The sequence below is a fragment of the Coregonus clupeaformis genome, chromosome 14 (genome assembly GCF_020615455.1).
Source record: "Coregonus clupeaformis isolate EN_2021a chromosome 14, ASM2061545v1, whole genome shotgun sequence".
In the NCBI taxonomy this organism is placed as follows: domain Eukaryota; kingdom Metazoa; phylum Chordata; class Actinopteri; order Salmoniformes; family Salmonidae; genus Coregonus; species Coregonus clupeaformis.
This window is the reverse complement of record NC_059205.1, coordinates 32,383,959-32,410,971: the sequence shown is the minus strand read 5'-3', so window position 1 is coordinate 32,410,971 and position 27,013 is coordinate 32,383,959. Positions and strand designations below refer to the sequence as shown.

Here is a 27,013-nt window from a genome sequence, read left to right as displayed (position 1 = left end):
GCAAAAACATGGAATTTTGTGATGTATGCAAAAAATTTGCATTTTGAGTTTGTCTAACGTTAGTAGCCTAGTCAAGGATGCATCATGTAATATTGGTACACTTGTTGCAGACCAACCTACTCCTAGATCTTGAATTTGGAGGTTTACAATCTCCCTCTAGTGGCCAAGTTGACCAATTTTTAAGAAATGTCATCGGTTGGTGGCTAGACCATCTAAGATCTTTAATCATGCTATTCAGCTGGTCGTGTTAGCATAGTGGTTAAGTGGGCCACATTATCTCATGGGAAAAGCTAACAAATAGCATTTTCGAGAATGTTTAAACCTTAGGTTTAAGCACAAGTTTGTAAGTATGGACCTCCAGAGGCTAATCCTGGTCAGTGAAGAGGTGATGCGTATGTGGATTACTACAGTAGCAAAGGCCTACACACTATTTCATAAGGACAAGTCTGGGGGAGAGTCGTTGTTTCAATATGGATGTGTTATCACTTATTCTGTTGCTATTAGCTTGAGCACATTTTCTCTTCAATTACCCCTCTTGATGATATCAAAAACTACATCAAAGGAGGAGAAAAGCTCTAGTGAATATAAGGAGCTAGTAGGCTAAACAGGATTATTTCTCCCTGGCCTGATATTGTGAGTCTGTTTTTTTTGGCAAGCTAGTGCGAACTGATCCGCAGCTTCCTGCTGTTCAGATTCTGAATATATCCTGCATTATGCTATCTGATACACAGGTCTGTTTACCCATGTCAGATCGCATCCTCTTAATGATTGAGGAAGGCAGTTGGCACAGATATCTTTACTCTTACACTGGATTTCTATCAGAGATACTCTTCAGTGTCGCTATACTGTTGAATAAGATTTTGAACTGTATTTATTTGTCAGAAACCATGCACAACAAATAGGCTATATATGACACCAGATTTAGCTACATGGCTCATTTTCATATGCGATCCTGATTAGCGTAATGCTGACTAAGGGTGTTTTCACACTTGGTCCTTTTCAGCAAATTATTCTTTCTTTTTTTTACTCCATGCGGTTCGCTAACATTTTTGTGCAGTGTGAATGCCCTCAAAAGAGCCCCGACCCAAACTGAGACCATCTTGATAGGTGGTCTGAGTTCGGTTCACTTGAACTCCGTGGTTTGGTTCCCTTTTCTTGTTCAATGTGAATACAAAGCTTGTCAGGTTCAATTATTATTCCCACATTAAGCACTAGACTACTGCAACACTGTTTCCCCTGCCATAGCCCCTCGCATTAGTGCCATAAACAAATGTTCAGGTTGATGGTACAATTTGGAGTATACAATTTTGAATTAAATCATTATTTAATCTGCAATTATTGTTCTTTCATTTATCCTGTAACCAGTCATTTTTACATGTAAATATTATAATTTGTCTTATTATTTAGCTAAATGCAAACTATCATCCAAACTGTATGTAGGTACATCCCTGGCTGTCCGATAACAGGTCCTGATGGTATGGCTTGTCCTGTACTGTGTATTTGCCCAGAGTGCATTGAGTGTTCCTTTCTAAACATAGCAATGTGAGTGCAAAGAGGACTCGGACCACAGATGTTGAAGTGAACTGGCAAGCGAGCCAAGTCTTCATTTAAAGGCAAGGGAAGTGTGAATACAAAGGAACAGTTCTTTTTTTTTCACCCCAGAGTTCACTTTTTAAAGCGGACTATAATGCGAAAACCCTAACCTAATCAGCCCCTTTCTCCTGTACCCTTACAGCGGAGGAGGTTGAGAGGCTGGCCGCAATGCGTTCTGAGTCCCTGGTCCCTGGCACACACACCCCGCCCATCCGCCGCCGCAGCAAGTTTGCCACTCTGGGCCGTCTCCTCAAGCCCTGGAAGTGGAGGAAGAAGAAGAGTGAGAAGTTCAAGCAGACCTCTGCAGGTAAGGGCCCAAGATGTGAGCGCTTCACACACACACACACACACACACACACATGCATACACAACACAGCCTGCTGACCCCAAGTACTTCTCAGACCTCATACTGGGCATATCTCCAGTCTTTACTCCCATACCCTCTACCTGAAACTGTGTCCAAATACTTAATCATGCAGTAAAGTTTGAGTGACGTGCTGCTCTGCGTTGCTTGGAAGCTATAATGTTTTCTAAAAGCATGAAGACAATTTTTTGCATTCTGCTTCGGCCAGTCCAGGAGAAAGGTGGCCTATACGCTGCAAGGTGATTGAACTAGTGGTAAATTGATTGAGCTAAAGTGCAGAGTGCAGTAGTTTGACAGCATGAGCTTTCTTTACACTTCTTGTGATCCATAAGTCAGAGGCAGGTGAAGGGCACACTGTCTTAGATATTCTGCACACGGTCCTGGCTTGCCACAACATTTATTTACTATTAGCCTTGGTGTGAACTCCTGACAATCTGACCTCCTCCCCTGTCCATTTACTGCCCTCGCCTGACTATCCACTGGACATGAAAAGATGTCTTGTGTTCTGAATCAGCTCCCTCACTCCGACTTTCCATTAGGTCTGTGAGGTGGAGAGCTGAACTCCTGTCTATATTTGGGTTCCTGCTCCTCCAGGCTCTGCTGATGGGTTTTGATGTTACCCCGCTTCTCTGTTCCCAAGAGTTTTCTTCCCTGAAGCTGTGCTGGGTAATACTGGATTTGATGGTGCTTTCTTTAGTGTTCAAATTTCCAATGAATGCAGTTGGTCATTGATCAGTCAGTGATTTTATTGACACTGACAATGATGTGATATTCACGTTTTGATGCATTGTCTGTTTTTGAATCTTGTTCGTTCACTTAAGGTTTTGAGGGCTGCTCTACTGTGACTGTCGCCTTCCCCTCCAGTGCTCTTAGCTTTGGGTCTGGTTTGTATTGCCTCTGGCCCTCTGCCTTGCCTCTATCCCTGGGGACTGACAAGCCAATGGCTCTGAGTGAACGCTGACACCTTGACTTTATAACTCTTCGCTCTCGTTCTGCTGCCACCCTTTTTTTTTTTTTTTCTTCTCACACACACTTTGTATGCATGGCGTTGACTGAATGTTTGACCCATATTTTTTTCCTGTTATTTTCCCTCGCTCCTGAGTGAAACAGATCAGCAAAATGTAACACAATGAGTTTTTTTGTTGTGTTAAATCAACGGTAAAGCCCAATGAACAAGACTTCTCTCTCTATGTAGTATCCTTTTGTTTAGTCTGTATAATGTAGTCACCTCAATTTTTCCTACTGGTTACACTAATGGCATATTGTGACCTACTAGCTTTTCCCATTGGACTGGCTTCTGTAAGAGCTTTTCACTTCAGTCCCTTTTTACTCTGTGAGTATGCTTATTCTTTGAAACACTGCAGAGGACATTGTAGATAGTTGTTTAGATGCATTTGCAACAAAGAAACAATATGTATTATTTTATGGTAGGATGGAGCTCTGTCCGACAAGTTAGAACCAGGGTAGGCTATCTGGAGACTGCTGAGCTCATCATGTCTTACAGCAGTGGCCTCTGTTGCCCACTGACATTGACCAAGTTTAAATGCACACCAATATCCCGTTTATTATTTGGGATACTCAAGTATTCTGTCATATCCCGTTTACAATAATCCGCTCCTATCTGGTTTTGAGAAACCTGAATAAGATGCCTGGGCTATGCTGATCTTAGACTGGATACTGTGGCACGTAAACATCTTATACCATTTATTGTTGTTTTTCCAGGTCTGTGCAGACTCAGTTTTGCATAGGATCACCTTATGAAGATGAGAACAGTAATAGTTGGAATGGTAAAGGAAGTCTGGACACTGACTCTAGCCTATTATAATATTAACTCATGCAGAATTAAGTGTTTCTTGCAGTCAAATTATAGACCAAATGTTAGTTTTGGCTCGGGAACAGGAGTGGAGTGCATCTGTGTGTGAGCGTGCGCTTAGGGACCATGTTGTGTAGCCTAAACGTGTTCTCTTTTTCAGCTATGTAAAAGCTGACAGTATTTCACTTTCAACCACATAAAATATGCATCTAAGACTAACTGAAATACTTTCAGAAACATGTTTGATCATTTTCACTGCTTTTATTTCCTTGAAACTGGCCAACAAATTGCATTTAGAAATTTTGCGTGGTAAATCTCCCTGGTCCCTAAACCTCTTCACTCTGTGACCGAAGCAGAAATGAAAGAACTTTACTGACGTCAACTAGATTGTTGATGATGCATTCATTCTATTGATTTATGACATTCTGGTTAGCAAGGCTTTATTGAGTATTCTAGAGCATTAAAGTATTATTTGTAACTTTTTGGGCTATCTGACCAAACTCACATGGAAATCTGAGTTATGCTCTATCATTCTACTTGAAAGCAAGTCTAAGATGCGGTAGAGCTGTTCTATGTGCCCTATTTCTATGCTTCCTGTTATGTTTTTTTTTGTTTTTGCATCTTTTCCTTTCGGTTTTGTACACCAGCTGAAACAACTATTTTTGGTTATGGAAAATATTTCACAGCGGTTTAGCTGATACAATGATTCTCTACACTATACTAGCTTATTTTGTCACAAACTGAAATTAGGCAAACTATAAGTTTTTAAGCAACCAGGAAATTGCAGTGATTTCTGCATAGTGCAACTTTTAGGAATGAAAGAAGAGAAGCTACATGTATCTACAGTAATGATATACAAGTTGATTATCAAATGTCGGGAAAGAGAACCAAACATGGAATCGCACCTCATTAAAAAAAATATTTCAAGTTTATTCATGGCTACAGGGTTACTCGAGCAGGATATCAAAGGTGCATGTACAGTGGGGGGAAAAGTATTTAGTAAGCCACCAATTGTGCAAGTTCTCCAACTTAAAAAGATGAGAGGCCTGTAATTTTCATCATAGGTACATGTCAACTATGACAGACAAAATGAGAAAAAAAATCCAGAAAATCACATTGTAGGATTTTTTTATGAATTTATTTGCAAATTATGGTGGAAAATAAGTATTTGTTCAATAACAAAAGTTTCTCAATACTTTGTTATATATCCTTTGTTGGCAATGACACAGGTCAAACGTTTTCTGTAAGTCTTCACAAGGTTTTCACACACTGTTGCAGGTATATTGGCCCATCCTCCATGCAGATCTCCTCTAGAGCAGTGATGTTTTGGGGCTGTCGCTGGGCAACACAGACTTTCAACTCCCTCCAAAGATTTTCTATGGGGTTGAGATCTGGAGACTGGCTAGGCCACTCCAGGACCTTGAAATGCTTCTTACGAAGCCACTCCTTCGTTGCCCGGGCGGTGTGTTTGGGATCATTGTCATGCTGAAAGACCCAGCCACGTTTCATCTTCAATGCCCTTGCTGATGGAAGGAGGTTTTCACTCAAAATCTCACGATACATGGCCCCATTCATTCTTTCCTTTACACGGATCAGTCGTCCTGGTCCCTTTGCAGAAAAAACAGCCCCAAAGCATGATGTTTCCACCCCCATGCTTCACAGTAGGTATGGTGTTCTTTGGATGCAACTCAGCATTCTTTGTCCTCCAAACACGACGAGTTGAGTTTTTACCAAAAAGTTCTATTTTGGTTTCATCTGACCATATGACATTCTCCCAATCCTCTTCTGGATCATCCAAATGCACTCTAGCAAACTTCAGACGGGCCTGGACATGTACTGGCTTAAGCAGGGGGACACGTCTGGCACTGCAGGATTTGAGTCCCTGGCGGCGTAGTGTGTTACTGATGGTAGGCTTTGTTACTTTGGTCCCAGCTCTCTGCAGGTCATTCACTAGGTCCCCCCGTGTGGTTCTGGGATTTTTGCTCACCGTTCTTGTGATCATTTTGACCCCACGGGGTGAGATCTCGCGTGGAACCCTAGATCGAGGGAGATTATCAGTGGTCTTGTATGTCTTCCATTTCCTAATAATTGCTCCCACAGTTGATTTCTTCAAACCAAGCTGCTTACCTATTGCAGATTCAGTCTTCCCAGCCTGGTGCAGGTCTACAATTTTGTTTCTGGTGTCCTTTGACAGCTCTTTGGTCTTGGCCATAGTGGAGTTTGGAGTGTGACTGTTTGAGGTTGTGGACAGGTGTCTTTTTATACTGATAACAAGTTCAAACAGGTGCCATTAATACAGGTAACGAGTGGAAGACAGAGGAGCCTCTTAAAGAAGAAGATACAGGTCTGTGAGAGCCAGAAATCTTGCTTGTTTATAGGTGACCAAATACTTATTTTCCACCATAATTTGCAAATAAATTCATTAAAAATCCTACAATGTGATTTTCTGGAATTTATTTTGTCTGTCATAGTTGACGTGTACCTATGATGAAAATTACAGGCCTCTCATCTTTTTAAGTGGCAGAACTTGCACAATTGGTGGCTGACTAAATACTTCTTTCCCCCACTGTAAATGGATTATCCTGAGTAAGACCTTAGCCGGGATATGAGCTATTATCCGGAAAACTATGCGAATGTAAATGTGGTCATTGATTGAGCAGAAGTTAAACTGAAATATTGCACCAAGTTTAGGTTTGATCATTGGTCATGGCTTGTAAAATGTTTACGGATGGTTGGAAATCCTCAGCGGGTGGTGTTCCGTACGCTACACGATAGCAAAATATTTTGGAACAAGAAACAATGATCTTGTTATTGGATTAGGTAAGGTTTTACCCCCACCCCCTCACATTTCAGTCTGGTTTCAAATATTTTATCCTTACTGAACATGACTCCTTGTTTGGCTTGGCTGTTTGTTCTCTTATGGTGATTGTTGTTTTATGATGTTTATCATTGGGACTCTGATGGCAGGCAGGAAGCAGACCAGCTGCTGGGCATGCAGATGTTCCAGCCAGGTAATTGGATAATGTGAATGTGCACAAGCGGATTATGTATTCTAGTCAGGCGGGGAGGGGAGGGGAGGGGAGGGGAGGGGGGCTTTACTCATAACTCCAGGAGTGAGCTAGCAACAGTACTCTGAATACTGAGAGCTGTGCCTACTGTCATATTCCCTGTCTGTCAGGTAGTCTAGTGTTCTTATGGGAACAGAACAGAACACAATAGGAACTAGAGGTTCATGGATCAAGCTTTATTCCCTGGGTGGGCGGGACACTAATCTGACCACTCCTGGGTTTGTTTTTCATAATGTAGCCTAGAAAAAGACAAAAAAAAGATGCCTTTATTTTGAATGCCATTGAAAATACAGTATAAATATGCAGATTATTGGATCCCTTTGTTTTTCATGTTATGTAGCTAGACCTTTATTTAAAAATGCTGTATGCACCATGATAATTGTTGGGTTTATTCTCAGGCTGCATTTTAATAAATCATTAGAATAATTGATATCGGCCTGTTCTAAAAAATAAAAAGGTAACGAAAAGTAATGCCACCAGAGATGCCATAACAGCCACACACTGCTTTGTCACTCGTGTACAAAAACCCTCTCTAGCTCTGCCTAAACACAGATGCTTAACTCCAGACGTGCGCGCCACAACATCTGTGACACGGCATGGAAGTTTTTCGGCGGTTTTGTGAGGCTAACTGGTGAATGAATTGCCTAGCTAAAAGCCTCACATTGCAGATCCCATGCCTGGGGCTTGGTACTGTAGAGAACGTTCTGCCTCTCCTCTATCTGGGTCAATTCACGGCAGAATAGATTTCTCTCTAAAACTAAGCGTAGCATTTGCAAGTCGATGCAGTCAGTGTGTGTTCAACGATGCCAGTTTAATTTAATATGCTCCGAGACGAGTCCCTCCAATTAATTCATAATCCGCTCTCATCTTGGTGCAGATCATGAGTAGCAAGCATAGCCATGATTGCCAAGGTTTATTGTGGAAAGAATAACTCTGACTTCACATTGTCACTTGTTCAAGCTCTGGGTCTGAACCAACTCGCACACTACTATTACTGTTGAATTTTAAGTTTTCAATACAATTCTGGAACCGAGCGACAAGTTGTGATTTATATATTATTTTGTATTTTTTAAAAATATTTTCTGTGAACACTGAATAGCTTCTTTCTAAGTGTACAGTAATATCCTTTATGTTCCCATTTTCTAGAACCACATGTTTGTGACAAACCTGAAGACCTAGCTGGCCGAGGTTTGTTCTGAATCAGTGGAATTATTGCATAACTGCGCATATCCCATCATGGCGACGCAAGCCCTTATGTCATAAACCTTTTGGTAATAATTTTTTCATTTTGATCACATTTAAATGTAATCTCAGAATGCTTTTTGACATTCTCACACACAACCCAATTTACCTTCAATATTCAACAGCTTGGAATCATTGGAAATATAATGAAGCCTGTTGCTCCTTGTCTGTTCTGATTTATAAGGTCAAATCATGTTAAACAGAGTAACAATGTATCTGTTGCGTAAAAAATTTCGCGGTTTGATAGAATTTAGGTATAAGTCTTAAAGTGAATTTTCTGTGACAAACTGAGATATATTTAGGTTTGAAGTTTAATTAGAAAGAGAACATGGTGACCAGTATCTACCAATAATCTCTGTAACACTCCTAGCCTCACAGCAGTGCGGCAAGACCTTTCTCTGCGATTTCATTCCTGGCTGTTACAAATGTGATTTGCACAGCTGCCATTTACAGAATCATTATCATTTGATTGGCCAGCTTGTGACAGACATTGTGAATTAGACTGAGAGATGTGATTGGTGCTTTATCGAATGAGGCCATTTAGACCCAAACGGCCTGGTCCTCCCTCTGCCATATTCTTCACACACCAGGAGAGAGGAGGTATTGATCTACTCCACACACTCCCACCATTGAAACTGGCCCACTTCCTCTTGGGTATAGACAGTATAGGGTGGGAAGGTGTTTTTATTTTTTTATAACCAGTGATTTCCTACTTCTCTGCCTGGCTGCTGTACTAGTTTGTAGGTGGATATCCTGCTCATGGCATTTTATTTTGGTATAGAAGTCCATTTATGCAAAATAGCATATTTTTGCACACTACCCAAATTCCACTTCTCCTGAGGCTCCAGTAGAGGTGACTCTTTCTGGATGGTGTAGGGATGTTTTGATCCTGTCTACTTGCCAAACCATTTCAGCAGCAGCCAACACGTGGCTTCCAGCCCATCCCCAACATGTTTCGCTGGGTAGCCTTTGAAGTTTGGATGGTGTCTTAAACATCTGGAGTCCTGGAGGAGCTCATAATGAAGCATACGATAACTTTATTCAATGTGACATTTTAGAACACCTGGGTTCACTCCGACTGCCTGCACTAGGGGTCACAACAGTTTCTGACATTTGAATGATTCTCATGTGTGTCTTCCCTTTTTGAGTTTAAGCCATTAGTTATAATCCACACAGTGTATTGACTGAGAGGAGGGGGAGGGGGGGGCCTGTTGATGGGCTTGAGGGACCAAACTGTTTTGGGTTCTATTTAATTTTGGTAAAGGTGCATTAGCATTGGCCCTGGCCCCTACTGTTGAAAGAGCTGTGGGCGGCTCTGTATTCCACTCACATGTGCACACACCACATTTGCATGCACATGCTCATGCACACATACTATACGTTTGCGTGCACGCACATAATCTCACTTGAACAAGTGCTGGTGGCCTGCAGGGAGATTGTTGCGCAGTGTGCTGCTCAAGTGTTCTTGCTGCTCCTCATTTCACATTCTTAATTGGTTCCTTTGCAGGGGTAGATTTATAAATTACTAACGTGACACTGAACTGCCTCGGGTTCAGCCCAGCGATAGATAACGTCCCTCAACTGCTGAGATTTAAATATAGAAGGGTTAGCTTGGGATATGCCTAATTGACATGCTCGTACATAATGCATTACTTTGGGAGGTGTTGCATTGCCTTTATATTATTCTCTTTCATTATTACAAATGAGGTTAAAATCTTCCTTCATGCCTTTGAAGAAATGCCTTGAGTTGATACATTTCTTTCCAACTGAATTATGTTAGACATGTTTGACCATTTCAACAGGCTTAACTGTTTTTTGCACATTTGACTAATCCCTAAATTCTTCTACATGATTTTGATGAGCAGTTGGGCATCGATTCATAATATTTTAGACTAAGTGAAACTGAGTTTGTTAAAATTTTTGCACCCATCCCTCATGTCACTCGTGTCCCCATGGTGAATGCATGGCCTCTTGGGAACATAGTGTGACGCACTGTACCCATGATGACCAGAGTGCCAATGACGTGTGTGTGTGTGTGTGTGTGTGTGTGTGTGTAATCCCAAGTGTGCAGATCAGTGTTGGGAGCCAAGTGAACACATTTTATGGAAATTACCAGGGGAAAATTGCCAATATTAACTAATTGATGACGTGGGTGATCCAACATAATCCTCATCCTTGTTTTCCTAATCTTGTGATTAGCTCTACAACAGGGATCACCAACTACATTCAGCCACGGGACGATTTTTCTTTGCTTTCATGAGCGGATGGTCAGGGGTCCGGAACATAATTACAAATAATTTTGTAGACTTCAAATTGAGCGCAAGAAGCCCAAACGGATATATTTGACTAAAATATAATCATTTCAAACCTTGCTTAACATTTGTACACTGCTCAAAAAAATAAAGGGAACACTTAAACAACACAATGTAACTCCAAGTCAATCACACTTCTGTGAAATCAAACTGTCCACTTAGGAAGCAACACTGATTGACAATAAATGTCACATGCTGTTGTGCAAATGGAATAAACAACAGGTGGAAATTATAGTCAATTAGCAAGACACCCCCAATAAAGGACTGGTTTTGCAGGTGGTGATCACAGACCACTTCTCAGTTCCTATGCTTCCTGGCTGATGTTTTGGTCACTTTTGAATGCTGGCGGTGCTTTCACTCTAGTGGTAGCATGAGACGGAGTCTACAACCCACACAAGTGGCTCAGGTAGTGCAGCTCATCCAGGATGGCACATCAATGCGAGCTGTGGCAAGAAGGTTTGCTGTGTCTGTCAGCGTAGTGTCCAGAGCATGGAGGCGCTACCAGGAGACAGGCCAGTACATCAGGAGACGTGGAGGAGGCCGTAGGAGGGCAACAACCCAGCAGCAGGACTGCTACCTCCGCATTTGTGCAAGGAGGAGCAGGAGGAGCACTGCCAGAGCCCTGCAAAATGACCTCCAGCAGGCCACAAATGTGCATGTGTCTGCTCAAACGGTCAGAAACAGACTCCATGAGGGTGGTATGAGGGCCCGACGTCCACAGGACGTTTGGGATTTGCCAGAGAACACCAAGATTAACAAATTCGCCACTGGCGCCCTGTGCTCTTCACAGATGAAAGCAGGTGTACACTGAGCACGTGACAGAGTCTGGAGACGCCGTGGAGAACGTTCTGCTGCCTGCAACATCCTCCAGCATGACCGGTTTGGCGGTGGGTCAGTCATGGTGTGGGGTGGCATTTCTTTGGGGGGCCGCACAGCCCTCCATGTGCTCGCCAGAGGTAGCCTGACTGCCATTAGGTACCGAGATGAGATCCTCAGACCCCTTGTGAGACCTTATGCTGGTGCGGTTGGCCCTGGGTTCCTCCTAATGCAAGACAATGCTAGACCTCATGTGGCTGGAGTGTCAGCAATTCCTGCAAGAGGAAGGCATTGATGCTATGGACTGGCCCGCCCGTTCCCCAGACCTGAATCCAATTGAGCACATCTGGGACATCATGTCTCGCTCCATCCACCAACGCCACGTTGCACCACAGACTGTCCAGGAGTTGGCGGATGCTTTAGTCTAGGTCTGGGAGGAGATCCCTCAGGAGACCATCCGCCACCTCATCAGGAGCATGCCCAGGCGTTGTAGGGAGGTCATACAGGCACGTGGAGGCCACACACACTACTGAGCCTCATTTTGACTTGTTTTAAGGACATTACATCAAAGTTGGATCAGCCTGTAGTGTGGTTTTCCACTTTAATTTTGAGGGTGACTCCAAATCCAGACCTCCATGGGTTGATAAATTTGATTTCCATCGATAATTTTTGTGTGATTTTGTTGTCAGCACATTCAACTATGTAAAGAAAAAAGTATTTAAGATTATTTCATTCATTCAGATCTAGGATGTGTTATTTTAGTGTTCCCTTTTATTTTTTTGAGCAGTGTATATGATCATATACAGTGCCTTCAGAAAGTAAGCGTACCCCTTGACTTACTCCACATTTTGTTATAGCCTCAATTCAAAATCGATTCAATTGATTTTTTTTTCTCACCCGTCTACACATAATGACAAAGTGAAAACAACATGTTTGTAGACATTTCTTGCAAATGTATTGAAAATGAAACACAAAGATCTAATTTACATAATGATTCACACCCCTGAATCAATACTTTGTAGAATCACCTTTGGTAGTAACTACAGCTGTCTTTCTGGGTAAGTTTCTAAGTGCTTTGCACACCTGGACTGTACAATATTTAAACATTTATTAATCTCAATTCTTCAAGCTCTGTCATTTGTTGTTGACCATAGCTAGACAGCCATTTTCAAGTCTTGCCATAGATTTTCAAGCAGATTTAAGTCAAAACTGTAACTCGGCCACTCTGGAACATTCACGGTCTTCTTGGTAAGCAACTCCAGTGTAGATTTGGTCTTGTGTTTTAGGTTATTGTCCTGCTGAAAGGTGAATTAATCTCCCAGTGTCTGGTGGAAAGCAGGCTGAACCAGGTTTTCCTCTAGGATTTTGCCTGTGCGTAGTTCAGTTTCTTTTTTTTCTGGGAAAAAATCCCCAGCCCTTAATGGTTACAAGCATACCCATAACATGATACAGCCACAACTATGCTTGAAAATATTGAGTGGTACTCAGTAATATGTTGTATTGGATTTGCCCCAAACAAAACACTTTTGTATAAAAAAATTTCAGTATTACTTTAGTGCCTTGTTGCAAACAGGAATATTTGTATTCTGTACAGGCTTCCTCCTTTTCACTCTGTCAATTAGGCTAATATTGTGGAGTAACTACAATGTTGAGCCATCACCATTAAACTCTAACTGTTTTTAAAGTCACCATTGGCCTCATGGTGAAATCCCTGAGTAGTTTCCTTCCTCTCCACCAACTGAGTTAGAAAGGACGCCTGTATATTTGTAGTGACTGGGTGTATTGATACACCATACAAAGTGTAATTAATAACTTCATCATGCTCAAAGGGATATTCAATGTCTGCTTTTTTTATTTTTACCCATCTACCAATGGGTGCCCTTCTTTGCAAGGCATTGGACAACCTCCCTGGTCTTTGGTTGACTCTGTTTTGAAATTCACTTCTCAACTGAGGGTCCTTTGGATGTGTGGGGTACAGAGATGAGGTAGTCATTCAAAAATCATGTTAAACACTATTGCACAGAGTGAGTCCATGCAACTTATGTGACTTGTTAAGAAATGTTTTACTCCTGAACTTATTTAGGCTTGCCATAACAAAGAGGTTGAATACTTATTGACTCAAGACATTTTCAGCTTTTCATTTATTAATTTGTAAACATTTAGAAAAACATAATTCCACTTTTGACATTATGGGGTATTGTGTGTGTGTGTGTGTGTGTGTGTGTGTGTGTAGGCCAGTGACAAAAAATATAAATTTAATTCAGGCTGTAACACAACAAAATGTAGAAAGTCAAGGGGTGTGAATACTTTCTGAAGGCACTACCTCTGGTGTGGGAATACTTTTTGGAACAGATTTCCTAAATAAAAATCACTTGGCGCTGATTTGCATTTTTTTGCCCCACTTATTTTTTTTATGTGAAACAATACAAATAAACGTTTTAATATTTGTTTTGCTCAGAACTTGTGGGGCCAAATAAAATGACATGCTGGCCAAATTTGACCTGCAGGCCGCCAGTTGGGGAACTCTGCTCTACAACAACCATAATGAAGGATTACTGTGTCGGTTTGATATTGAAGGTACTCATGTTTTTCCATATTCGAATGCTCCTGCACCATTGATTTTGATGATTGAACAATCCTCATGCTTTCTCCCATGTTTTTCCCTCAGCGTTGGAGAGGAAGATGTCGGTAAGGCAAAGCAGAGAGGAGCTGATCAAGAGAGGCGTGCTGAAGGAGATATTTGAAAAAGGTGAGATGCTTTCCTTATGAAAATAAATTATTTCTGTGCCCCTAAAATTAGTGGGAGAGAGATTTAAAACAAAAATTTAAAACAAAAATTGGTCTTCTCACAAACGTCTGTAGCGTCCGAATGGGGTGGCCTTCAAACTAATATGACCACTCTATGGAACGATGCTACCATTATTACAGATAGTCATGAATGAATAATGATTAACAAAGTTAGACTCACAAATATCATACCCCCCCAAAAATGCTAACCTCCCCTGTTATTGTAATGGCCTGCAGGTTATTTTATTTGGCCCCTCAAGTTCTGTGCAATTTATTTTATTTTATGTTTTACATAAAAGACTAAAAACACCAACAAATCAGCTCCAAGGATTTTAATTTTTGAAATCTTTTCGAAAGTACTCCCATGCATAATAGAGATACAGTGCCTTCAAAGTATTCACACCCCTTTTTAGTTTTTCTACATTTTGTTGTTACAGAGTGAATTTAAAGGAATAACATGGGAGGTTAGCATTTTTTGGGGGGTTATGATATTTGTGTGTAGGGCTGTTTTGGTGACCATATTACGCATTGCAGAAAAACATTTAAAATGATTTTAAGATGTCTTTGGTACATAATTGATCTAGCCTATATTCCAAAAGGAAGTAAATAGCCATATTAGACGGAAATACATAAAGGTAATTTCGTCAAACTTGAGGCTCACCAGTCTCCATGCTCCATTAGTTGCTCATTCAACATATTTTCTGCTACTTCACTCAATCCCATTTTTAAATGTCTCCCGGTTTTATATTCCCTGAGACCAACCAGAAATGTTTCCTTGGCCACATATTCCCAGATTTTCATAAAACAGTCACACTTGTGGTCTCTCCTTTTAAATGTTGCACTAGGAAAAAGAATGTGCTAGGTGCGGCTGGTGCACTTAAATTGGCTCATTCAGTGCAGGGGTGTAGTGCTGCCAGAGTGCACCGGAGACACTGCTACGTCTCACACAGTTGTTTACATTTGAATAAAGTTAGATCTAAGCTGAATCAATGTCTTGGAAGATCACATAATGATTCATTAGTAGTCTATATAACAGAAACAAATATAGCATAGTATAATGTTACACAAACACAATAATTTCTTATGAGATTTTGGATGGTTAGATGAATAGTCCAACAACACAAAATCTCATGAGGTCAGAACTCAACAGCGCGCGAATGTAGGCTACTAGGCAGAATGAGCTTTGCTTGAAACAAAATACAGGAAGGCTATGTAGTGTCTTAACACCATATGCTCTAATTTGCTCACTAAACAGTTATTCAATTGCAAGAAGCTCTAAATGCATATTCCAGGGTGTCCCGCAAAATCATCCTCTTGTCCCGCATTTGGGTATTTTTAAATGTGGTCACCCTACCAGCATGAGTGAGAGGGGAAAGTGGCCTGCATCAGCTATTCCAGTGCATATGATGACATGTATTTTTCCCCTGCCCCTGTTCCTGCCCATTTGATAATAGGCCAGTCTAAATCAAAACTAATTTGACATATTAGTAAAGACAATATTACATTGAGAATATTCTGATGGGGGAGGAAAATATGATCACTTGATGAGAAAACAGCGTGTGCAGCCTGAGGCAATGAGCGCAAGCTTTATTTTGCGACTTTCTCAGATCATATAGCCTATAGTCTCATCATGCAGGCCATAGGCTATATGTTTAGATTTCTAAGGTTTGTATAATTCACAACTAAAGTTGCCAAATAGCTCTAAATCTAGCATATAGGACCTGTTTCAAGTGATCACTTTTATGCTCAACATAGCAACTTCATATGTATGTGCATTTGCTCTGGAATGGGAAAGATATTCTTTCATTTTATTCAGCTAAGTTCAATTATATTCTTATTTTACTATAAAATAATGGCACAGGACTTATACACATATCTTGCCTGCTAAATGAACAAGCCTACAGCCTATGGCATGGAGCATAGCCAGATAACATACAGTAGGCCAACTTGTATTCTGTTCTTCTGAAATATATTTTCTTCATATCATAATGTTTCTTTAGACCTGCCTAAAATAAATGGATTTATTGTGATGGTGTATATTAAATTGATTTATTTGAATTTTTTTGTTTTTATGTAGATGTTCCAAAGGCGTGCATCAGTGGCTTGTATGCGTGGAGGACTGGAGATGCTAAAGGTGTTTATGACATGCTCTGATTTTGTTGTTGTAGGTACTCCTGAGTGGCGCAGTGGTCTAAGGCACTGCATCGCAGTGCTAACTGTGCCACTAGAGATCCTGGTTCGAATCCAGGCTCTGTCGCCGCCGGCCGCGACCGGGAGACTCATGGGCGGCGCACAATTGGCCCAGCGTCGTCCAGGGTAGGGGAGGGAATGGCCGGCAGGGATGTAGCTCAGTTGATAGAGCATGGTGTTTGCAACGCCAGGGTTGTGGGTTCGATTCCCACGGGGGGCCAGTATAAAAAAAATATGTATTCACTAACTGTAAGTCGCTCTGGATAAGAGCGTCTGCTAAATGACTAAAATAGGGCTGTAGCCAGCTTGCTACAGCCCTATTTGTGCGTCTAACTTTCCCACTCATCATTATTCACGATTCCTTCAGGACTATCCATAATCATGGTAGCAACTTTCCATAGAGTGGTCATATTAGTTTTTAGGCCAAACTATTCGGACGCTACAGACGTTTTCATGAGAAGACCGATTTTTGGGAATTTTTCAACAACAAAAATTCTGTTGGGAAAGGGAGGTTAACTCAGTCCTCGAGTGCCGGAGTGGTGTCACACCTTTTTCCCCATCCCTAGCAAACACAGCTGCTTAAACTAATTGCATTCTAAGCTGAAGATCATGATTTAGTGGAGTTGGAGGCGTGTTAGCTGTGGCAAAAGTGTGACACCAATGAGGCCTCCGAGGACACAAAATAATCTGAAACACACCCAAAACATATGAATGATAATTTTTTTAATAGCCTACTGTGTTCAAAATCACCCATCGTCCTTTGTATTGATGGCATTTGGGAAATGGAATAAGTGAAACGGGATTGTCTGATCCCTCTCAAACCTTGTCCTTTTATTGGAGCAATGGTTCATCAGTCTGATTTGCTCACATGCTGTAGTAGGCTTACTCATTGCATTTCAGCTTTTGTGATCCTTTAGAAACAACAGTCTCTTACCTGACAATGTGCATGAGGAAAAGTATTTTGAAAGACCGTCAACCAAGGAAAGTTGAACTACTACTATCAACTTATGGTCACAAAAGGGTATTTTCTCATGAGGCCCCATGTGTCAGACATCGGTCTGTCTCCCTACGGAATTTCCCAGCTACGTATGGACCTCGTGCAGCCAGCTTGCTACAATCGTCATTATGCAACCATTTCATCACTTTTTTTGATGTGGTTAGGAATTGGTCCATGGCCAGCTGTCAGACTCCACTGTTTGAACATCTCTTGGAGTATCCTCACTTTAGAATGAGTCATTTTTTTCTCGCCGTTGTTGCTAGCGGGAGGCGACCTCTTGACGCGAAAGGAACAAGGAGCTGTGGTGCATTTGAGGTTGTCACAGCAGGATCTGATGGCCGCAAAACACACCTGTCTGGGAGGATTAATTTGTGTGTGTGTATATACAGTGCATTTGGAAAGCAGACCCCTTGACTTTTTCCACATTTTGTTACATTACAGCCTTATTCTAAAATCGATTTAAATAGTTTTTTCCCCCTCATCAATCTACACACAATACCCCATAATGACAAAGCAAAAACAGGTTTTTAGAAATTTTAGCAAGTGTGTATGTGTGTGTGTGTGTGTGTGTGTGTGTATATATATATATATATATATATATTTTGGCAGCAATTACAGCCTCGTCTTCTTGGGTATGACGCTATGATCTTGGCACACCTGTATTTGGGGCGTTTCTCCCATTCTTCAGATCCCCTCAAGCTCAGGTTGGATGGGGAGCGTCGCTGCACAGCTATTTTCAGGTCTCTCCAGAGATGTTTTGATCGGGTTCAAGTCCAGGCTCTGGCTGGGCCACTCAAGGACATTCAGAGACTTGTCCCGAAGCCACTCCTGCATTGTCTTGGCTGTGTGCTTAGGGTCATTGTCCTGTTGGAAAGGGTACTTTCCGAATGCAATGTGTGTTTGTATCTCGCTACCATATCCTTCACTTGAATGATGCAACACCTAATTTGTTCTCTTCACCTTTGTAGACCATTATTTTCATTTTGCCTGTACATTATGTTTATAATTGGTGTTTCTGTCTCTCTCAGCAACCGTGGAGTTCCGATCCTCGATGGAGGGCGGAGTCTGTACTCAGGAGCTCTCTAGTATGAAGTCGTCTATGGTCCTTCCTTCAAAGAAATCTGTTGGTTTCCTCTGCAACGTTCAGGACAACACCGCCAAGACCCCTATGTACCACAAACAGCCCCCTGCGCTCCCCCCCAAACCTTTCAACAGGATTCCCAACTACAGCACAGGTAAGCGCACATACATCAGCAACTACAGCGGCCCTGCCACTTATGCCCCTTGTTAATGTGCCAAAGACGTAGAGCTGGGTGACATGGACAAAAATCTGTATCACAATAAATGAATTGATGCGAGAACAATGTTTATAACAAAGTGCACCAGTTAAAAATAAAAAAGTTTGTATTACTCTTTAAACTACTACTACTACTACTACTACTAGTTTGATTATTGTAGCCATCAATTCTCCCATTAACAATCACCCATATAGCAAACGTATTTAATTTCAAACTTCACATTTCCATAGTATAGGCTACTTAACGTAATGAACGATATCAGCAAAATGCCTGTAAGTGCTTGGTATGGTCGGTGTCGATTTAATTTGTCTCAGCTCTACAAAGACAACTCCACAACAAGATTTGCTGATCCGCTTCAAGAAAGGGAAAGTGGATTGGACAGTCAGTCAAGCGCTTCTTGTAATTGTCTCTCCCCTGAGGGTGTTGAAGGACAACCACAGGTCTTCATCTAAGGCCCAGACCTGTCAACAACGGGGACATTGGGACAAGTGTTTTATATACATCATAATCATGTTTGGCACTCCGCACACTGAATACCAAGATGGAAGATCAACTGAACTTGCAAATGGTTTACAGTACAGAGCTCCGAGACAGACACACTGAACGTTTGTTTGGGCAGCTACGTAGTTGAATAATCCTAAACCTATTGTCCGTAGACACGTGTGTGTGTGTGCATGCACGCACACTGTGTCTCTGTGCAGATGGCGGATGGAGAGATTAGTGTCATTAAGTCCCAGTGTAGCCAGGTCAGCTCTAGTCTGTCTGTCAGGGCCGATCTGTCAGTCAGAAGTGGCAATAGCCTAATCTAATTCTCCCTGCTCAATCAAGTCTGGGCCTTCTACTGTACACAGTCACTTCTATCCACTGTATCTGACTGTCGCCAGTGTCTTACAATATGGCCAAGAGCAGGTTACGTGTCCAGGAAAAACGAATGCATGGCCCTAACATTATACTCAACAATTAGCAGCTTTGAAGAACCAACATGTCAAAGTCCCTGCACTAATCAAAGTATGCACTACTCCCTGCTATTGCAATTCAGAAAAAAAGTGACATTGACATTTACCTGTTTTAATGTTAATGTTTTGTTCTCTTTTTTTCTTTCTCTACCCATCTCTGTCCAGACTCTTGCCAGCAGATGAAGCTGCCCTGTATGCCAGGCCAGGGAGGGAAGCTCTCTCCTCTTCTACCTCCCAAGAAGGTTATGATCTGTGTGTCTCAAGGGGGAATGGACAACTCTTCCTGCTCCTCACCCTCTCCCCTCAGGACCTTCTCCCAGCAGAAGTGCCCCCCTCCACAGGGCCATCCCCCCCACCATGGCCCTCTGTTGCCCACGCAGTTCACAGCCCTGGCCAACCTCCACCAGGGCCTCATGGGGGGCGGGAACCACCATAACCACGGACACACCCACAACCATAACCATAACTATAACCATGGCCACAGCCACCCGCTCCAGCTGCAGTACGGATCCATGCAAGGCCACGCCCCCAGCCGCATCATCGAGGAGCTCAACAAGACGCTGGCCTTCAACCTGCAGAGGCTGGAGAAGTGAGTTGTTGTATACACAGTATTAAATAAATAAAACCGTAATGTATGTATCTCTGGTTGAATAGTTTCTATAGCAGGTAGAAATGTATAGTTTAGATGGCACAACTTTATAATGGGAGTGGAGTGTAGCATCAGTTCTATTTCAAAATTAAATATGAATTCTTTTTTTTAAATGCGTGTTCAGTCTAGCAGGTCCAGCTGGTTTGTAGGTCAGGTCACCCCTGCCTGGTGATATTGGTGTCAGGCTGCCACCATGTGGCTCTGCTGTAGAGGTCTGACCCAGCTCGCTCTGTCCCACTGGTAAAGGGTGGCCCACTTTGACAGCAGTGTGTGTGTATGCACCATGGCACACAGGCCTCCTCCAAAGGCAATCCTGGCACAGCATGTCCTGTCCTCTACCCTCCCCCCTACCAGACACTGGAAAAAGGAATATGGAGAAATGTATTGGTAAATTGGACATGATGTCATTTCTCTGTAGCTTATGTAACATTTGGTTGCAGAAATCAAAAAATGGGACAAAAAAACCTCAACAAGAATCAATCTGTCAGCCATTCTTCATCTCCCTATCTTTTAATTGAAACGGGACAAAGCCAGTATCATCTTTTAATTGAAACGGGACAAAGCCAGTATCATCATCATTGCATGTGTAGAGGGGTACTGTAGAAGAGCTAGGTACCCTTATTTATTCAGGTAGACTATGTATGCATGAGTACAATACATCCTCTCAATGGGGGTCCTCATTTTTATTTATATATATATATATATATATATATATATAGCTCAAAAAAATAAAGGGAACACTTAAACAACACAATGTAACTCCAAGTCAATCACACTTCTGTGAAATCAAACTGTCCACTTAGGAAGCAACACTGATTGACAATTCATTTCACATGCTGTTGTGCAAATGGAATAGACAACAGGTGGAAATTATAGGCAATTAGCAAGACACCCCCAATAAAGAAGTGGTTCTGCAGGTGGTGACCACTTCTCAGTTCCTATGCTTCCTGGCTGATGTTTTGGTCACTTTTGAATGCTGGCGGTGCTTTCACTCTAGTGGTAGCATGAGACGGAGTCTACAACCCACACAAGTGGCTCAGGTAGTGCAGCTCATCCAGGATGGCACATCAATGCGAGCTGTGGCAAGAAGGTTTGCTGTGTCTGTCAGCGTAGTGTCCAGAGCATGGAGGCGCTACCAGGAGACAGGCCAGTACATCAGGAGACGTGGAGGAGGCCGTAGGAGGGCAACAACTCAGCAGCAGGACCGCTACCTCCGCCTTTGTGCAAGGAGGAGCAGGAGGAGCACTGCCAGAGCACTGCCAGAGCCCTGCAAAATGACCTCCAGCAGGCCACAAATGTGCATGTCTGCTCAAACGGTCAGAAACAGACTCCATGAGGGTGGTATGAGGGCCCGACGTCCACAGGTGGGGGTTGTGCTTACAGCCCAACACGTGCAGGACATTTGGCATTTGCCAGAGAACACCAAGATTGGCAAATTTGCCACTGGCGCCCTGTGCTCTTCACAGATGAAAGCAGGTTCACACTGAGCACATGTGACAGTCTGGAGACGCCGTGGAGAACGTTCTGCTGCCTGTAACATCCTCCAGCATGACCGGATTGGCGGTGGGTCAGTCATGGTGTGGGGTGGCATTTCTTTGGGGGGCCGCACAGCCCTCCATGTGCTCGCCAGAGGTAGCCTGACTGCCATTAGGTACCGAGATGAGATCCTCAGACCCCTTGTGGGACCTTATGCTGGTGCGGTTGGCCCTGGGTTCCTCTTAATGCAAGACAATGCTAGACCTCATGTGGCTGGAGTGTGTCAGCAGTTCCTGCAAGAGGAAGGCATTGATGCTATGGACTGGCCTGCCCGTTCCCCAGACCTGAATCCAATTGAGCACATCTGGGACATCATGTCTCGCTCCATCCACCAACGCCACGTTGCACCACAGACTGTCCAGGAGTTGGCAGATGCTTTAGTCCAGGTCTGGGAGGAGATCCCTCAGGAGACCATCCGCCACCTCATCAGGAGCATGCCCAGGCGTTGTAGGGAGGTCATACAGGCACGTGGAGGCCACACACACACTACTGAGCCTCATTTTGACTTGTTTTAAGGACATTACATCAAAGTTGGATCAGCCTGTAGTGTGGTTTTCCACTTTAATTTTGAGGGTGACTCCAAATTCAGACCTCCATGGGTTGATACATTTGATTTCCATTGATAATTGTTGTGATTTTGTTGTCAGCACATTCAACTATGTAAAGAAAAAAGTATTTAATAAGATTATTTCATTCATTCAGATCTAGGATGTGTTATTTTAGTGTTCCCTTTATTTCTTTGAGCTGTGTGTGTGTGTGTGTGTGTGTGTTATATATATATATAGTACCAGTCAAAAGTTTGGACACACCTACTCATACAAGGGTTTTTCACAAAGACACAGTGGTTGGAACCAAAAATCTCAAATTTGGACTCCAGATCAAAGGACAGATGTCCAGCAGTCTAATGTCCATTGCTCGTGTTTCTTGGCTTCATGGTCTGCGTGAATCAGACCATGAAGGCCTGATTCACGCAGTCTCCTCTGAACAGTTGCTGTTGATGTGTCTGTTACTTGAACTCTGAAGCATTTATTTGGGCTGCAATTTCTGAGGCTGGTAACTCTAATGAACTTATCCTCTGCAGTAACTCTGGGTCTTCCTTTCCTGTGGCGGTCCTCATGAGAGCCAGTTTCATCATAGCGCTTGATGGTTTTTGCGACTGCACTTGAAGAAACGTTCAAAGTTCTTGATTTTCCGTATTGACTGACCTTCATGTCTTAAAGTAATGATGGACTGTCGTTTCTCTTTGCTTATTTGAGCTGTTCTTGCCATTATATGGACTTGGTCTTTTGCCAAATACGGTAATCTTCTGTATACCAACCCTACCTTGTTACAACACAACTGATTGGCTCAAACACATTTAAGAAGGAAATAAATTCCACAAATTAACTTTTAACAAGGCACACCTGTTAATTGAAATGCATTCCAGGTGACTACCTCACGAAGCTGGTTGAGAGAATGCCAAGAGTGTGCAAAGCTGTCATCAAGGCAAAGGGTGGCTACTATAAAATAAAAAAATACTTAGAATCTCAAATATAAAATATATTTTGATTTTGTTTCACACTTTTTTTTGGGGTTACTACATGATTCTGTATGTTATTTCATAGTTTTGATGTCTTCACTATATTCTACAATGTAGTAAAAATAAAGAAAAACCCTTGAATGAGTAGGTGTGTCCAAACATTTGACTGGTACTGTGCGCGCGCACACACACACACACACACAAATGTTTGTTTTATCCTTGTGGGGACCAAACAATTGATTCCCATTCAAAATTATATTTTCCCTAAACCTAATTCTAACCATAATTGTAAACCTAAGCCTAAAATAGCCTTATTCCTGTTGGGACTGGCGAAATGTCCCCACTTCTGGTCCCTACAAGGATAGAAAAACAAAAAAAACATACACACACAGTCCCTCTCACGACTCCTTTCCTCCCTGGTCCTCTGATTACTTGCTTTGCGTGTCTCATGGTGAGCTGAACAGTCCTCAGTGGGCGCTCACAGCAGGGGCTTTGTGGCTAGTCTGTGATATCCGTGTAGGCCGTTTGATATGTGGATCAAAACCCCACTCTACAACTGCAGTATGCAAGCTGACCCAGGTAATTGACCACTTTGTTTAATTTGACCTGAAAGGTCTGTGACATGAAGGATATGGGGAACTAGCTAATGGTATGTAGGCTGTGGCTGTCATACAGACTGAACTCCCAGCTAGGAACCTATGGCTCAGACAGACACACATATCTGGTTAACTAGCTCAATGGTTGCAAGTCAAGATGGACAATTTTGTGCTAATGACCATGATCCAGAAATGGCTAGCTCACAGCCTCACACTCACACATCGAGGTGCGTCAAGGTAATTCCAGCCACTGCCATTTCACAGATGACTTACACAGGAGATAGGAATGAGTCAACCACTTGTAGAGTCATGGTCATAATGACTCTCTATAGCTTGTTGCATTTCTATAGCAACCATTAGATTCCCACTGGAACATGGGAAAGTGGAAGATGGGCGAGGTTACTGTGAAGAAGATTCTATCCATCATTACCACGAACATGAACACTATCCCCCACCCTCTCTCTTCTCCCTGCAGCAATGCAATGCATTCTGGTCAGTGTAGTCTGCTGGACAGAAGCCAGGTGCCCTCTTTGGTCATCGACGAGGACGACAAGGAGAACATGCCCAACGAGTCCGACTACGAGGACCTCCCCAGTATGTACAAAGACGAGGATGAGGATGATGATGAATATGATGACGAGGATGATGACTCGCTCTTTACAAGTAAGGGGTCCATACACACACAGATAAAATGTTTGTCCCCTAAGCCACATAGCCCAGATGTTTTTTTTAAAAACTAGTGGCGTCTCTGCACTATAGTTACCCTGGGTCTGGTCATTTCTGTTAACTTTAGGTGGGTCTTTGTGTAGGTACCATGGGTCTGGTAATTTTTTTAACTCCTGGCGTCTGTCTGTAGGTACCCTGGCTCTGAAGGTGCTGAGGAAGGACTCTCTGGCCATCAAGCTGTGTAACCGTCCATCTAAGAGTGAGCTGGAGGAGAAGAACATACTGCCAATGCAGACTGACGAAGAGAGGCTGGAGTCCAGGCAGCAGATAGGCACCAAGCTCACACGGTAAGAGAGAGAGGGCACACACAGACTGCCCATGCAGAACTCTCATAACATTAGAGGATCGCAAGGTGGACCAGGGTCTTCTCAGTAGTGCAATTATCAGAGTCACAGATGGATAGTGACTAAAACAGACTTCATTGTATTTCTGTAAATAGAGAGCCGTGCCCACTTCATATGTTAAATATCTTCAACAACCTTAATGTAGCGCTAGACTAAGTATGCCTCTTGTCTGCTGCAGTGAAGACTGGCAGCTCTCTGTGTTTTGAAAGGTGTGTCCATTTCTCCTCTATAAGAGCTGTCAGGAAACTTTTAACAGACAAATATGGCGCTTTGGCCCACTGGGAAAATGGTCTGATATCCCTTCTAACATAACTAGATATGACTCATCTCACTTAAGCAGTTCACTCCCTTCTGATGCTTTAAAAGCAAATGTAAACTTGCGTTTTATCAAAACACTTTTCCATTTTATTTTATTTCCATCTGTTTTAAAGACAAACCTTCCATCTCAATGAGCTGACGTCATTTCAGCAATGCATAATCTGTCTCTCTCTGTTCTCGCTCGCTCTCCCTCCCTCTTTTCTTCCCACTGCCTGCCGTCCTCCCTCGCTTACTGAATCACCACTGTGATATGTGTCAAACCATTACCACCCCACTCCTCCTCACTCTCACTATACTGACAGAACACACAGTGGTTACACACTCGCTAGCCAATCTCATGCAAACACAGCAGTAACACACTCATTTGATTCATATTTAATTTGAACATGGCAATATACAGATGGGTTATTTTTAATCCAAGGAGAAAATAACATAGCCATGACGTCTTTGTCAATGAATTTATGGTTTCAATTAATCTACCATCACTGAACAGGATTCTGTTTGGACAGAACAGAACCTGCGAGTGGGGAGACAATGAGATGGTACTGAATAAAGGGCTGGACAGAATGGAAAGGGGGGAGTAGAAGAGCGAACAAGATCAGGAATGTGAGGAGAAGAGACTGGGTGTTAAAGAGAGGGTACATTTATGGTTTGATGTGAAAGAGAAGAGGGCGTACTCTGCTACTATTCCCTGCTGTGATTGGCACATGGTGTGGTGTTCGCAGAAGGCTTGTTGTAATGTGGGAAGCAGCCATAAGAAGAGAAATAACTGGACGTTACACTGAGAATGGAATGGATCTCTTGTGATATGGATATTGCACATGACAATATATCAACGTGAATTTGATTAATTGTGCAGCCGTAGCACTACATTTAGCAGGGCACATAGGGCTCTGGTCAAAAGTAGTGCACTTTATAAGGAATAGGGTGCCATTTGGGACGCACTCATAAGCGTCATAACTCCCAATTTCTTGCTCTTTTCCACATGCATTGTGCTCCTCCGTAGCGGATCTCTTTGTGTCAGGCCAGTATAAATGGATGGTTCTAATCCTGGAGGAGGTCATTATGACCTTAACCATCTCTTCTCTCATATTTTCTCCTCTCCTCTCCTCATTCTGATGGTGACGGAGACCGAAAGAAGTGTTGTGAGTCATTTTATTTTGCACGCGCTATTGTCATGACACTAAACCAATCTTTACAGTAGAACAAGCTAATCAATTCCAGTCTTGAGTGACCGCTTGGTAAATAATGGTCCGTGTGCAGTTTATAAGGTACTAATTTAGCTTAAGTGTGTGTGGTAACTTTTTTTATTTTTATTTATTGGTTGTCAAAATATCACGTTATTTCAGCATATTGATTATGAATTGGAACATCTCAAACCGGTGTTTTGTCATGGCCATAAATCAAAAAGCCGTGACAACAAGAAGCAGCAGCAGTATCATTTTCAAGTTTTAGGAATATAAATGGTACTTAAAGTAGAATCCAGTAGATGTTTTTAAATCCGGTTAAAATCTACTGAATGAGCCCAAAAACATGTTTCTGATTTTGATATTAGTGAAATTGTGAAAATATGTTTTTGTCCTGGCTACACATGGTGACAACTGTGCTAGCCATAATGGCTATCATCGGGTGGTGGTCAGCCATGTAGCCATCTTAGCTGTAAGGATAGCTTGCTAACATTGGCATGCTAGACAACTAGGCTACCGATTTTTAACATAAGTTAGACTATTAGATAGCTAGCCATACTAGCTGCTAAAGCCATCCATAGCTATATATATATATATATATATATATATATATATATATATAATTCATCGCTAGCTACAGTGCGTTCAGAAAGGATTCACACCCCTTTACTTTTTCCATATTTTGGTGTTAGAGCCTGAATA

General features: G+C 42.3%; 1 protein-coding gene across 5 annotated transcripts in view; it reads left to right on the top strand.

Annotated features, from left to right (window-relative positions):
- Positions 1–27,013, top strand: part of LOC121581008 (phosphatase and actin regulator 1) — a 96,984-nt gene that overhangs the window by 52,181 nt on the left and 17,790 nt on the right. For 4 of the 5 annotated variants that reach the window (XM_041896294.2, XM_041896292.2, XM_041896291.2 and 1 more), the window contains exons 2-8: positions 1,736–1,900; positions 13,877–13,957; positions 16,073–16,129; positions 18,211–18,417; positions 19,602–20,025; positions 24,212–24,399; positions 24,593–24,749. In XM_041896294.2, coding sequence (XP_041752228.1) covers positions 1,736–1,900; positions 13,877–13,957; positions 16,073–16,129; positions 18,211–18,417; positions 19,602–20,025; positions 24,212–24,399; positions 24,593–24,749 — 1,279 coding nt within the window. The remainder of the gene's footprint in view (positions 1–1,735; positions 1,901–13,876; positions 13,958–16,072; positions 16,130–18,210; positions 18,418–19,601; positions 20,026–24,211; positions 24,400–24,592; positions 24,750–27,013) is intronic. The other variant, XM_041896293.2, reaches the window with a different exon arrangement.